The 14,300-nt window shown below is 32.2% G+C and overlaps 1 protein-coding gene across 2 annotated transcripts in view; it reads left to right on the top strand.

Moving 5' to 3' along the window:
* The window catches only part of LOC130185752 (linker for activation of T-cells family member 1-like), a 38,578-nt gene extending 25,201 nt beyond the window's left edge, over positions 1-13,377 (top strand). Inside the window, exons 6-14 of one of the 2 annotated variants that reach the window (XM_056402382.1) lie at positions 9,246-9,307; positions 9,416-9,448; positions 9,937-10,000; positions 10,093-10,160; positions 10,682-10,711; positions 10,842-10,928; positions 11,942-12,010; positions 12,107-12,192; positions 12,268-13,377. In XM_056402382.1, coding sequence (XP_056258357.1) covers positions 9,246-9,307; positions 9,416-9,448; positions 9,937-10,000; positions 10,093-10,160; positions 10,682-10,711; positions 10,842-10,928; positions 11,942-12,010; positions 12,107-12,192; positions 12,268-12,294 — 526 coding nt within the window. In that variant the 3' untranslated portion in view covers positions 12,295-13,377. The remainder of the gene's footprint in view (positions 1-9,245; positions 9,308-9,415; positions 9,449-9,936; positions 10,001-10,092; positions 10,161-10,681; positions 10,712-10,841; positions 10,929-11,941; positions 12,011-12,106; positions 12,193-12,267) is intronic. The other variant, XM_056402384.1, reaches the window with a different exon arrangement.
* Positions 13,378-14,300: the final 923 nt, after the last annotated feature.

Raw genomic sequence — 14,300 nt, 5'->3', positions numbered from 1 at the left:
TCAGAAAAAAGTCATAATATACTAAGGCATAAAAAGTCATAATATACTAAGGCATAAAAAGTCAGAAAAAAGTCATAGTATAGTAAGGCATAAAAAGTCTTAAAAAAGTCATAGTATAGTAAGGCAAAAAAATTCATGAAAATGTCAGAGAATATTAAGGCATAAAAAGTTATAATATAGTAAGGCATAAAAAGTCATAATATACTAAGGCATAAAAAGTCATAAAAAAGTCATAGTATAGTAAGGCATAAAAAGTCATAATATAGTAAGGCATAAAAAGTCATAAAAAAGTCATAGTATAGTAAAGCATAAAAAATCTTTAAAAAGTCACAAAAAAGTCATAATATACTAAGGCATAAAAAGTCATAATATACTAAGGCATAAAAAGTCATAATATAGTAAGGCATAAAAAGTCCTAAAAAAGTCATAGTATAGTAAGGCATAAAAAGTCATAAAAAAGTCAGAAAAAAGTAATAGTATAGTAAGGCAAAAAAATTCATGAAAATGTCAGAGAATATTAAGGCATAAAAAGTCCTAAAAAAGTCATAGTATAGTAAAGCATAAAAAATCTTTAAAAAGTCATAAAAAAGTCATAGTATAGTAAGGCATAAAAAGTCATAAAAAAGTCATAGTATAGTAAGGCATAAAAACTCACAAAAAAGTCATAATATACTAAGGCATAAAAAGTCATAATATACTAAGGCATAAAAAGTCAGAAAAAAGTCATAGTATAGTAAGGCATAAAAAGTCTTAAAAAAGTCATAGTATAGTAAGGCATAAAAAGTCTTAAAAAAGTCATAGTATAGTAAGGCAAAAAAATTCATGAAAATGTCAGAGAATATTAAGGCATAAAAAAGTCATCATATACTAAGGCATAAAAAAGTCATCATATACTAAGGCATAAAAAAGTCATAAAAAAGTCATAGTATAGTAAGGCATAAAAAGTCTCAAAAAAGTCATAGTATAGTAAGGCATAAAAAAGTCATAAAAAAGTCATAGTATAGTAAAGCATAAAAAATCTTTAAAAAGTCACAAAAAAGTCATAATATACTAAGGCATAAAAAAGTCATAATATACTAAGGCATAAAAAAGTCATAATATAGTAAGGCATAAAAAAGTCATAAAAAAGTCATAGTATAGTAAGGCATAAAAAAGTCACAAAAAAGTCATAATATACTAAGGCATAAAAAAGTCATAATATACTAAGGCATAAAAAAGTCAGAAAAAAGTCATAAAAAGGTCATAGTATAGTAAGGCATAAAAAGTCTTAAAAAAGTCATAGTATAGTAAGGCAAAAAAATTCATGAAAATTTCAGAGAATATTAAGGCATAAAAAGTTATAATATAGTAAGGCATAAAAAAGTCATAATATACTAAGGCATAAAAAAGTCATAAAAAAGTCATAGTATAGTAAGGCATAAAAAAGTCATAATATAGTAAGGCATAAAAAGTCCTAAAAAAGTCATAGTATAGTAAAGCATAAAAAATCTTTAAAAAGTCACAAAAAAGTCATAATATACTAAGGCATAAAAAAGTCATAATATACTAAGGCATAAAAAAGTCATAATATAGTAAGGCATAAAAAGTCCTAAAAAAGTCATAGTATAGTAAGGCATAAAAAAGTCAGAAAAAAGTAATAGTATAGTAAGGCAAAAAAATTCATGAAAATGTCAGAGAATATTAAGGCATAAAAAAGTCATAATATAGTAAGCATAAAAAAGTCATAAAAAAGTCATAGTATAGTAAGGCATAAAAAAGTCATAATATAGTAAGGCATAAAAAGTCATAAACAAGTCATAGTATAGTAAAGCATAAAAAATCTTTAAAAAGTCATAATATAGTAAGGCATAAAAAAGTCATAATACAGTAAGGCATAAAAAAGTCATAAAAAAGTCATAGTATAGTAAAGCATAAAAAATCTTTAAAAAGTCACAAAAAAGTCATAATATACTAAGGCATAAAAAAGTCATAATATACTAAGGCATAAAAAAGTCATAATATACTAAGGCATAAAAAAGTCATAATATACTAAGGCATAAAAAGTCCTAAAAAAGTCATAGTATAGTAAGGCATAAAAAAGTCACAAAAAAGTCATAATATACTAAGGCATAAAAAAGTCATAATATACTAAGGCATAAAAAAGTCAGAAAAAAGTCATAGTATAGTAAGGCATAAAAAGTCTTAAAAAAGTCATAGTATAGTAAGGCAAAAAAATTCATTAAAATGTCAGAGAATATTAAGGCATAAAAAGTTATAATATAGTAAGGCATAAAAAAGTCATAATATACTAAGGCATAAAAAAGTCATAAAAAAGTCATAGTATAGTAAGGCATAAAAAAGTCATAATATAGTAAGGCATAAAAAAGTCATAAAAAAGTCATAGTATAGTAAAGCATAAAAAATCTTTAAAAAGTCACAAAAAAGTCATAATATACTAAGGCATAAAAAAGTCATAATATACTAAGGCATAAAAAAGTCATAATATAGTAAGGCATAAAAAGTCCTAAAAAAGTCATAAAAAAGTCATAGTATAGTAAGGCATAAAAAAGTCAGAAAAAAGTAATAGTATAGTAAGGCAAAAAAATTCATGAAAATGTCAGAGAATATTAAGGCATAAAAAAGTCATAGTATAGTAGGCATAAAAAAGTCATAAAAAAGTCATAGTATAGTAAGGCATAAAAAAGTCATAATATAGTAAGGCATAAAAAAGTCATAAAAAAGTCATAGTATAGTAAAGCATAAAAAATCTTTAAAAAGTCATAATATAGTAAGGCATAAAAAAGTCATAATACAGTAAGGCATAAAAAGTCATAAAAAAGTCATAGTATAGTAAAGCATAAAAAATCTTTAAAAAGTCACAAAAAAGTCATAATATACTAAGGCATAAAAAAGTCATAATATACTAAGGCATAAAAAGTCCTAAAAAAGTCATAGTATAGTAAGGCATAAAAAAGTCAGAAAAAAGTCATAATATACTAAGGCATAAAAAAGTCATAATATACTAAGGCATAAAAAAGTCAGAAAAAAGTCATAGTATAGTAAGGCATAAAAAGTCTTAAAAAAGTCATAGTATAGTAAGGCAAAAAAATTCATGAAAATGTCAGAGAATATTAAGGCATAAAAAGTTATAATATAGTAAGGCATAAAAAGTCATAATATACTAAGGCATAAAAAGTCATAAAAAAGTCATAGTATAGTAAGGCATAAAAAGTCATAATATAGTAAGGCATAAAAAGTCATAAAAAAGTCATAGTATAGTAAAGCATAAAAAATCTTTAAAAAGTCACAAAAAAGTCATAATATACTAAGGCATAAAAAGTCATAATATACTAAGGCATAAAAAGTCATAATATAGTAAGGCATAAAAAGTCCTAAAAAAGTCATAGTATAGTAAGGCATAAAAAGTCAGAAAAAAGTAATAGTATAGTAAGGCAAAAAAATTCATGAAAATGTCAGAGAATATTAAGGCATAAAAAGTCCTAAAAAAGTCATAGTATAGTAAAGCATAAAAAATCTTTAAAAAGTCATAAAAAAGTCATAGTATAGTAAGGCATAAAAAGTCATAAAAAAGTCATAGTATAGTAAGGCATAAAAACTCACAAAAAAGTCATAAAAAAGTCATAATATACTAAGGCATAAAAAGTCATAATATACTAAGGCATAAAAAGTCAGAAAAAAGTCATAGTATAGTAAGGCATAAAAAGTCTTAAAAAAGTCATAGTATAGTAAGGCATAAAAAGTCTTAAAAAAGTCATAGTATAGTAAGGCAAAAAAATTCATGAAAATGTCAGAGAATATTAAGGCATAAAAAGTCATCATATACTAAGGCATAAAAAGTCATCATATACTAAGGCATAAAAAGTCATAAAAAAGTCATAGTATAGTAAGGCATAAAAAGTCTCAAAAAAGTCATAGTATAGTAAGGCATAAAAAGTCATAAAAAAGTCATAGTATAGTAAAGCATAAAAAATCTTTAAAAAGTCACAAAAAAGTCATAATATACTAAGGCATAAAAAGTCATAATATACTAAGGCATAAAAAGTCATAATATAGTAAGGCATAAAAAGTCATAAAAAAGTCATAGTATAGTAAGGCATAAAAAGTCACAAAAAAGTCATAATATACTAAGGCATAAAAAGTCATAATATACTAAGGCATAAAAAGTCAGAAAAAAGTCATAGTATAGTAAGGCATAAAAAGTCTTAAAAAAGTCATAGTATAGTAAGGCAAAAAAATTCATGAAAATTTCAGAGAATATTAAGGCATAAAAAGTTATAATATAGTAAGGCATAAAAAGTCATAATATACTAAGGCATAAAAAGTCATAAAAAAGTCATAGTATAGTAAGGCATAAAAAGTCATAATATAGTAAGGCATAAAAAGTCATAAAAAAGTCATAGTATAGTAAAGCATAAAAAATCTTTAAAAAGTCACAAAAAAGTCATAATATACTAAGGCATAAAAAGTCATAATATACTAAGGCATAAAAAGTCATAATATAGTAAGGCATAAAAAGTCCTAAAAAAGTCATAGTATAGTAAGGCATAAAAAGTCAGAAAAAAGTAATAGTATAGTAAGGCAAAAAAATTCATGAAAATGTCAGAGAATATTAAGGCATAAAAAGTCATAATATACTAAGGCATAAAAAGTCATAAAAAAGTCATAGTATAGTAAGGCATAAAAAGTCATAATATAGTAAGGCATAAAAAGTCATAAACAAGTCATAGTATAGTAAAGCATAAAAAATCTTTAAAAAGTCATAATATAGTAAGGCATAAAAAGTCATAATACAGTAAGGCATAAAAAGTCATAAAAAAGTCATAGTATAGTAAAGCATAAAAAATCTTTAAAAAGTCACAAAAAAGTCATAATATACTAAGGCATAAAAAGTCATAATATACTAAGGCATAAAAAGTCATAATATACTAAGGCATAAAAAGTCATAATATACTAAGGCATAAAAAGTCCTAAAAAAGTCATAGTATAGTAAGGCATAAAAAGTCACAAAAAAGTCATAATATACTAAGGCATAAAAAGTCATAATATACTAAGGCATAAAAAGTCAGAAAAAAGTCATAGTATAGTAAGGCATAAAAAGTCTTAAAAAAGTCATAGTATAGTAAGGCAAAAAAATTCATTAAAATGTCAGAGAATATTAAGGCATAAAAAGTTATAATATAGTAAGGCATAAAAAAGTCATAATATACTAAGGCATAAAAAAGTCATAAAAAAGTCATAGTATAGTAAGGCATAAAAAAGTCATAATATAGTAAGGCATAAAAAAGTCATAAAAAAGTCATAGTATAGTAAAGCATAAAAAATCTTTAAAAAGTCACAAAAAAGTCATAATATACTAAGGCATAAAAAAGTCATAATATACTAAGGCATAAAAAAGTCATAATATAGTAAGGCATAAAAAGTCATAAAAAAGTCATAGTATAGTAAAGCATAAAAAATCTTTAAAAAGTCACAAAAAAGTCATAATATACTAAGGCATAAAAAGTCATAATATACTAAGGCATAAAAAGTCATAATATAGTAAGGCAAAAAAATTCATGAAAATGTCAGAGAATATTAAGGCATAAAAAGTCATAAAAAAGTCATAGTATAGTAAGGCATAAAAAGTCATAATATAGTAAGGCATAAAAAGTCATAAAAAAGTCATAGTATAGTAAAGCATAAAAAATCTTTAAAAAGTCATAATATAGTAAGGCATAAAAAGTCATAATACAGTAAGGCATAAAAAAGTCATAAAAAAGTCATAAAAAGTCATAGTATAGTAAAGCATAAAAAATCTTTAAAAAGTCACAAAAAAGTCATAATATACTAAGGCATAAAAAAGTCATAATATACTAAGGCATAAAAAGTCCTAAAAAAGTCATAGTATAGTAAGGCATAAAAAAGTCAGAAAAAAGTCATAATATACTAAGGCATAAAAAAGTCATAATATACTAAGGCATAAAAAAGTCAGAAAAAAGTCATAGTATAGTAAGGCATAAAAAGTCTTAAAAAAGTCATAGTATAGTAAGGCAAAAAAATTCATGAAAATGTCAGAGAATATTAAGGCATAAAAAGTTATAATATAGTAAGGCATAAAAAAGTCATAATATACTAAGGCATAAAAAAGTCATAAAAAAGTCATAGTATAGTAAGGCATAAAAAAGTCATAATATAGTAAGGCATAAAAAAGTCATAAAAAAGTCATAGTATAGTAAAGCATAAAAAATCTTTAAAAAGTCACAAAAAAGTCATAATATACTAAGGCATAAAAAAGTCATAATATACTAAGGCATAAAAAAGTCATAATATAGTAAGGCATAAAAAGTCCTAAAAAAGTCATAGTATAGTAAGGCATAAAAAAGTCAGAAAAAAGTAATAGTATAGTAAGGCAAAAAAATTCATGAAAATGTCAGAGAATATTAAGGCATAAAAAGTCCTAAAAAAGTCATAGTATAGTAAAGCATAAAAAATCTTTAAAAAGTCATAAAAAAGTCATAGTATAGTAAGGCATAAAAAGTCATAATACAGTAAGGCATAAAAGTCATAAAAAAAGTCATAATATACTAAGGCATAAAAAGTCATAAAAGTCATAGTATAGTAAGGCATAAAAAGTCTTAAAAAAGTCATAATATAGTAAGGCATAAAAAGTCATAAAAAAGTCATAAAAAGTCATAAAAAAAGTCATAGTATAGTAAGGCATAAAAAGTCATAATATAGTAAGGCATAAAAAGTCATAAAAAAGTCATAGTATAGTGAGGCATAAAAAGTCATAAAAAAGTCATAGTATAGTGAGGCAAAAAAAGACATGCAATAGTAAGGCATAAAAAGTCATCCTATAGCAAGTCAAAAAAGTCACAGTATACTAATACATAAAAAGTCTTAAAAAAGTCATAATATAGTAAGGCATAAAAAGCCATAATATACTAAGGCATAAAAAGTCATTGCATAGTAAGGCATAAAAAGTCATAGTATAGTGAGGCAAAAAAAGTCATGCAATAGTAAGGCATAAAAAGTCATCCTATAGCAAGTCAAAAAAGTCACAGTATACTAATACATAAAAAGTCTTAAAAAAGTCATCGTATAGTAAGGCATAAAAAAGTCATAATATACTAAGGCATAAAAAGTCATTGCATACTATGGCACAAAAAGTCATAAAAAAGTCATTGTATACTAAGGAAAAAAGTCATAGTATAGTGAGGCAAAAAAAGTCATAAAAAAGACATTGCATCCTAAGACATAAAAAGTCACAGTATACTAATACATAAAAAGTCTTAAAAAAGTCATAATATAGTAAGGCATAAAAAGCCATAATATACTAAGGCATAAAAAGTCATTGCATAGTAAGGCATAAAAAGTCATAGTATAGTGAGGCAAAAAAAGTCATGCAATAGTAAGGCATAAAAAGTCATCCTATAGCAAGTCAAAAAAGTCACAGTATACTAATATATAAAAAGTCTTAAAAAAGTCATAGTATAGTAAGGCATAAAAAAGTCATAATATACTAAGGCATAAAAAGTCATTGCATACTATGGCACAAAAAGTCATAAAAAAGTCATTGTATACTAAGGAAAAAAGTCATAGTATAGTGAGGCAAAAAAAGTCATAAAAAAGACATTGCATCCTAAGACATAAAAAGTCAATTTAGTAAGGCATAAAAAGTCATTGTATACTAAGACATAAAAAGTCATTAAAAAGTCATAATATAGTAAGGCATAAAAAGTCATAATAGAGTCATAATAAAGTGATGCAATAACAAGTCCTAGTATATTAAGGGAGAAAAAGTCATAGTATAGTAAGTCATAAAAGGTCATAGTATAGTAAAGAAAAGGGTCATTGTATACTAAGGAAAAAAGTCATAGTATAGTGAGGCAAAAAAAAGTCATAAAAATGTCATAGTATAGTAAGGCATAAAAAGGCATAATATAATGACGCATAAAAAGACATAGTACAGTGAGGTGAATGATCCGGGTCGTTGCAGGAGGAGCGTGGAGGTGGATGGTTGGAATGGAACAGGTGAATTGTCTGAGTGGGAGCAGCAGGTGCGTTGCTTGGCTGGAAATGGCAGCACAGCAGTCAATTACAGCAGGAGCAGGCAGCAGCACTGGAGCAGGCAAGAGCTGAGGTAGAGAGAGACACTGGTGAGGAATCATCCAACACAATGAGAAGCAATCAATCAGAATTCATGCATAGAGAGTGGAACAACCTAGCCACGAGTGAGTGGAGACCCGGGTTCTTATACTGAGCTTGATGAGTAATGAAAAACAAGTGAAACCGGTAGCCAGCGCTGCATCACTTCCCTGCTGAGAAGAACACACAGACAAGGGGGAGGAGACACAGGGGAAGACAGACAAGGAAATCAAACAGGAAACACTGGGAAACTCCTGCAGCCACAGTGGGCCTGTGACAGTAAGTCATAAGAAAAGTCATACTACAGCAAGGCAAAAAAGTCATAAAAATTCATAGTATGACAAGGCATAAAAAAAATCATAAAAAGTCATAGTATAGCAAGACATAAAAAGTCAGTATAGTAAGGCATAAAACGTCATAAAAATTCATAGTATAGCAATACATAAACAGTTATAGTATATTAAGGCATGAAAAGTCATGAAATATTAATAGTATAGCAAGGCACAAAAAGGCATAATATACTAAGGCATAAAAAAGTCATAATAATAAGGTATAAAAAGTCCTAGTATAGTAAGATGTAAAAAGTCATAAAAAAAAAGTCATTGTACAGTAAGACATAAAAAGTCCTAGTATAGTAAGGCATAAAAAAGTAATAAAAATTCATAGTATAGTAAGGCTGACTGCGTGCCTACAGAAGACAGAAGCCATGGTCAGCTTGCTAGTTAATGCTAGCTAACATGTTTATATAACATCAGTTGACATTTTTCTGGTGACGTTTCAGTCAATCAAATGCTAGCATGCATAAATTAGTTGTCTTGGAGACATAGCCTCTTGGAGGGAAAATTGGAATGATCTAATATGACTTCACTCCAAACACAGTGCAAACGAGTTCACTCAAATATCGGTAGGGGCAATTCTTTCCGTCCGAAATATTGTTAGGGACATGTCCCTACTGTCCATATAAATAAATACAGGCAGTGGTCTACCGAGAGTTACTCAGACATCATGGTTTGGTGATTGAGAAATGAAAACTGGGACTACAAAGGACTGAGTCGCCTTGTGTCATGGCTTTTATTCAGGTTCAATTGTTCACTGTGTTTTTATCTATTCACTTTTAGCTCATCTTCAACTGACTCTGGAACTCAGCGGAGACACCAATCCTTCACCCAAACAGAAACCGGTCAGATTTTCTTCTTTTTTAAACCTCAGATCTTGGAGTATGTTCACTTTTCTGTGGTACTTAGACTCTTTAGAAATTTTAACATGATGACGTTTTTCCCTCCTGCAGAAAGTAATCCAAGTTATGAGAATCCAGTAGAAGGTAAGGTCATGTTTCTTTAACTGCAGCAGCAGATCTCATCACATCACTCTGAGAAATATCAATGAATATAGTTGAGAAAACCAGTGTGACCGTCGGTATCCCATAATGCAGTGGTTCCCAAGTCGAGGTAGCGCAACTTATGACAAGAGTTAGGACTTGTTGGCCTCAGCTTTGGACTTGCTAGTCTTAACTTGGAAGGGTGGGACCTATTAGCCTTCACTTGATACTCCTTGACCTTGACTTGTGACCAAATTGCCAAGAGTTGGGACTTATTGGCATCATCTTTGGACATACTGTCCCTGACACAGGACTGTTTGGTCTTGATTTGGAACTTGATTGCTTCAACTTGGGACTTGTTGGTCTGGACTTGAGTTAGTGAGAGGAACAAATCAAACAGAAACAATGCTGTAAACAAACTGGGCCTCCTTTAATTCAGACTGTGTGTTGTTTGATGGTGGCTGAACTGTGTTGACGGTTGTTTTCTGCAGGTCCTGAGTACGCAAACCCTGACCCTAACTGTCATGACAGCGATGTAGAAGAACCTGGATACATGTAAGTTTCTTCTATCAAACAGACGTATGGTGGTTAAATCATTTATCTTTCAGTAAATCAAATTCTGATCTGATCATCTCTTTTTTCTGTAGCATCGTGATACCCGACGGTGAGGCTCTTGCTCCGTCAAGCATCAGCCGAGCCTCAACGCCCAGTTCAGGTACAGTTTGGAAACAGCAACATAGATTCAAGCTAGAAATTTGATCCAGCAACTCCAGTTTATAAATGTCCATTGGCAAAAAAAAATACTGAAGATCACACACTGCCTTTTTATTTAAAAGGAGCTATTTGTAAGTTTTGCTATTGCTACATAGCTAACGTTAGCATTAACAGCTGTTTACTTACACAGTCTAGAATAAACGTTGAGTTCAGCATCAGACTTCATTCCTTTACTCACTTACAGCTGTCTCCAGAGGTGGAAAACAACCCTTCTGCTTTGCTTCCATTTCTATCACTTCCTTTCTTCTACTGAAGTTAGCATGCTAACCAGCTAGCCCTGGCCTGTTTTGTCACTTTCTGATAGCGAGTCACTGTAGCCTCCAATCTGCCCTAAAGATGTAGCTAAAAAAAAGGAAACAATGAAAGAAGAAATTAAAATTAAGTTAGCACAAGAAAAAAAGAAAAACGTGATCGGCCTGTGGGTCTGTGTGAAACTGATCAGCTGTTTGTTTTCATCCGCAGATGTTCGTCATGAATATGTGAACCTTGAAGGTGAGGAGGACCTGCTCTTGTTCTTCTTTGGTTCTATTCATTTCCCTTCTGTTTATTCTTATGAACAAAACTGGCTAATTGATGTTATCTTGTCTTATTTCAACACTGTTCATGTGAATTCACATTGAAGAGGAGAAAGAGAAAGAGGAAGAAGAGGAACAAGAAGAGGAGGAAGACGACTTAGACTATCAGAATGTGGATCCAAAGAATTCTTTAAGTGAGTTAGAGGTCCAATCTTCTTTTATTTTTCTAAGTTTCAGATCATTCGATTATGTACTGCACTTCTTCCTCTGTGGTGTTGCACACAGGAAGCCCTGCAGTACATCATCACAACAATGTGTGTCAGCCCCAGTGTGTTTGTTATTATTGTGTTTGTGTCAAATTTATCTGATTCTCCCACAAAATAAATAAAACAACAATCTTTAAAAAATCATTTAACAACATGTTGACCGCTGTTCTGAAGGTATTTCCAGAATCCTTTAAGGTTCATCTAAACACCTGGATGAAGAAATAGACCACACCCCACATGAGAAAAAGGGTTGTCTACATGTATCATGCCACTTTTTAAAAAAAATCTACTTACACAACTGTTTTAGTTTTGCACCTGTAAGTTACAGTTCAGTCAGTCAACGGACAAAGTTTTTAACATGTTTACAACGTAACATCAGAAATGAATCAGAAAAATCTTACCGCTGTGAAAAACATCCTCGTCTTGGTTGTGAAGGTGACGTGGGTCGATCTGACCTTCAGGTGTCTGAGAGAGTAGTGGCACATTTCCTGAAGGGAGATGGGAATTGAAATGAAGTTGAATGAACGTGGTTAAAAAGAACAAAACAAAACGTACCTCTGCTGCATCCGAAGCCGTGTGATGATCCAGCTGTTTCCAGCTGTGTTGACGACCTGTTGTGCGTACAGAAAAGCTATTTCACTAGAAATGGAAAGGAAAACTTTAATCTAATGGATCTACATCTGTCTAGTTTTTATATCCAACACAAAATGAAAATCGGCTGTAAGACCCTCATTCATTGTGGACTGTCGAGAGACACGACCTGAGCTTCTGAGAGTGGTAGTGTGTGGGGGCGGGACATCATGGATGTATAAAGAGGTCTGTGTGTCTGTTCGACCGGGGGCGGGGCTAAACTTCGGCCGCAACAACCAGAACATAACGTTTTATTTCCCTGATTCACTGCTTTGCTCTGACGCCGCTCCCTCTCTTCATTCACCCTGCAGCTCACTCGCTCACCGCTGCTCTCTGTCGCTCTCGCCCCACGAGTCGGGAGGAGGGGCCAAACCTGAACGGTGCGTTTGCAAACCGCTCCCAACGAATCCTGCACACTGCACCTTTAAGGTCTCACATCCGTTTAACACAAGTTTTCATTTCATGTTTTGCACCAGATGCAACGTCAGAGTCATCGGCTCTAAGCGAAACTGATGATGACGATGATGATGATGATGAGGGGAACTACGTCAACCAGCCACCAGTAAGTTCAAACAAGCTCATTGATGTTTTCCTCCTGAAGCTGCAGCCGCCGCTCACATCCTCTCGTTCCTCTCAGTTGATTCACAGCCAGCTCAGAGCATGATGGGACACAGACTGACGTGATGGAGACAGGGGTGATCGACCTCTGACCCCCCCCCCCCTCGACCACAGTGAGCTTTTCGACGGCCATCTTCATCTTTCCCTCTCCACTGAGAGCTGAGAATAGAAACTGAGGATGACTCTACAGAGGACCGACACTCCTGAGTTCGTCTCAATCATCCTGCCAATCACAGTTCAGCAGATCACTGCAATAATCTTTCAAATGTGGACACAAGCACCACAACTGCCACGTTTCTCCCTCTCGGGCCGTTATTTAAAAGTCCCATTAGCCACTTGAAATTTCTTTCTTTCTTTCTGGCAGGAAACATTTATTTTACCACAGAATTTCACAGATTACAATGGTTTTGTAATGTAATCCGATGTTGACGATGAGGATGTCATGTCTTAATGTTACCATGGTAACAATCAATGACACCTGCGCTGAGCAGTAGCAACCAAAAACAGGAAAACATGATTCATAATTTGTGGTTAGCTAACGTTGTCATGGCGAGAGCAAAGAGAAGGGAAAGAGCTTTAGAGACAGATTTTTCTTTTTGTTGTAAAACGTCCTTGTAACTGTTGAATTCTTCCTGAAGAGAAATATTTCCTGCTGAGGGCAAATGGCGCTCAGTCCCTCCGTAGGCCTTTTTTAATTTAATTTACCTAAGACACATTCAAAGTCCGTCTTTGTGAAGGACCCCAGGACTTTTGTTTTAAACTGACAAGTGTATTTTGTGAGAATTGTTCTCAGACTTAAACAAGACGAGGGATGAAGTTTTCACAGTTCATCATCCAATAGTCAAGATCAGAAAGAAGAAGTGTTTCTTTTCATTTTCTTCTTGAGATTTTGCTCAAATATTTTCTTCCTTTTCTTGTAATTTGACTCAAAGGAATAATCACGTTTAGTTAAACTGGCCACCTCAGACTGAACCTGTGACAAGGGTTACTAGAGGTCACAAAGGTCAGGAACACTAAATTCAAATCCTGATTAATCGGTTGAAGATGTGCCATCAGCTCCTCAGGGCAGAGAGAGAGAGAGAGAGAGAGAGAGAGAGAGAGAGAGAGAGAGAGAGGGAGAGAGAGAGAGAGAGAGACAGAGAGAGAGAGAGACAGAGAGAGAGAGAGAGAGAGACGCAGAAAGAGAGAGAGAGAGACAGAGAGAGAGAGAGAGAGAGACAGAGAGAGACAGAGAGAGAGAGACAGAGACAGAGAGAGAGACAGAGAGAGAGAGAGAGAGAGAGAGAGAGAGAAGAGAGAGAGAGAGAGAGAGAGAGACAGAGACAGAGAGAGAGACAGAGAGAGAGAGAGAGAGACAGAGACAGAGAGAGAGAGAGAGAGAGACAGAGAGAGACAGAGAGAGAGAGACAGAGACAGAGAGAGAGACAGAGAGAGAGAGAGAGAGACAGAGACAGAGAGAGAGAGACAGACAGAGAGACAGAGAGAGACAGAGAGAGAGAGAGAGACAGAGAGAGAGAGAGAGAGAGAGACCCCTCCCCATCATTGTGTCTGTCAGTTTGTGTCTGTTTTAAATTCTGTAGCTTTTTTAAAGTATATTTGTCATTTTTATCTGGAGATCTGATAGTTTTCTTATTTGTTAACGCTTCCCTCCACAGTGCGTCTGACACCGTGAGGTCGAGGGACTGATGTTTGAGCTTTACTCCATTTTACTGACACTCCTGAGAATGTCTTCACTCATATGACTTTTTTTTTTTTACAGTGTATTTATGTGTCGTTACCATGTTGTCAATGTTACTACAGCTGAATTAAACCTTAAACAAAACTTTTTAACTCTGCTGGATTTCATTTAAATCAATTAAACTGTTGAAGCCGACTGAGTGTGAAGGCAACACACCTGCACTCCTCAGATCCAGGACCAGGACCAGGACCAGGACCAGGACCAGTTCTTACAGACTTTATAAACTAAGACTCATTGTTCTACGTCACATAATTAAAGAAACAGTTAACAGTAGTTAGTAAACTGTAACTTAAGGCTAAACTTAGCTGGACGAT

This window comes from Seriola aureovittata, chromosome 17, assembly GCF_021018895.1.
Source record: "Seriola aureovittata isolate HTS-2021-v1 ecotype China chromosome 17, ASM2101889v1, whole genome shotgun sequence".
NCBI classification, from domain to species: domain Eukaryota; kingdom Metazoa; phylum Chordata; class Actinopteri; order Carangiformes; family Carangidae; genus Seriola; species Seriola aureovittata.
This window is presented reverse-complemented; position numbering and strand designations above follow the sequence as displayed.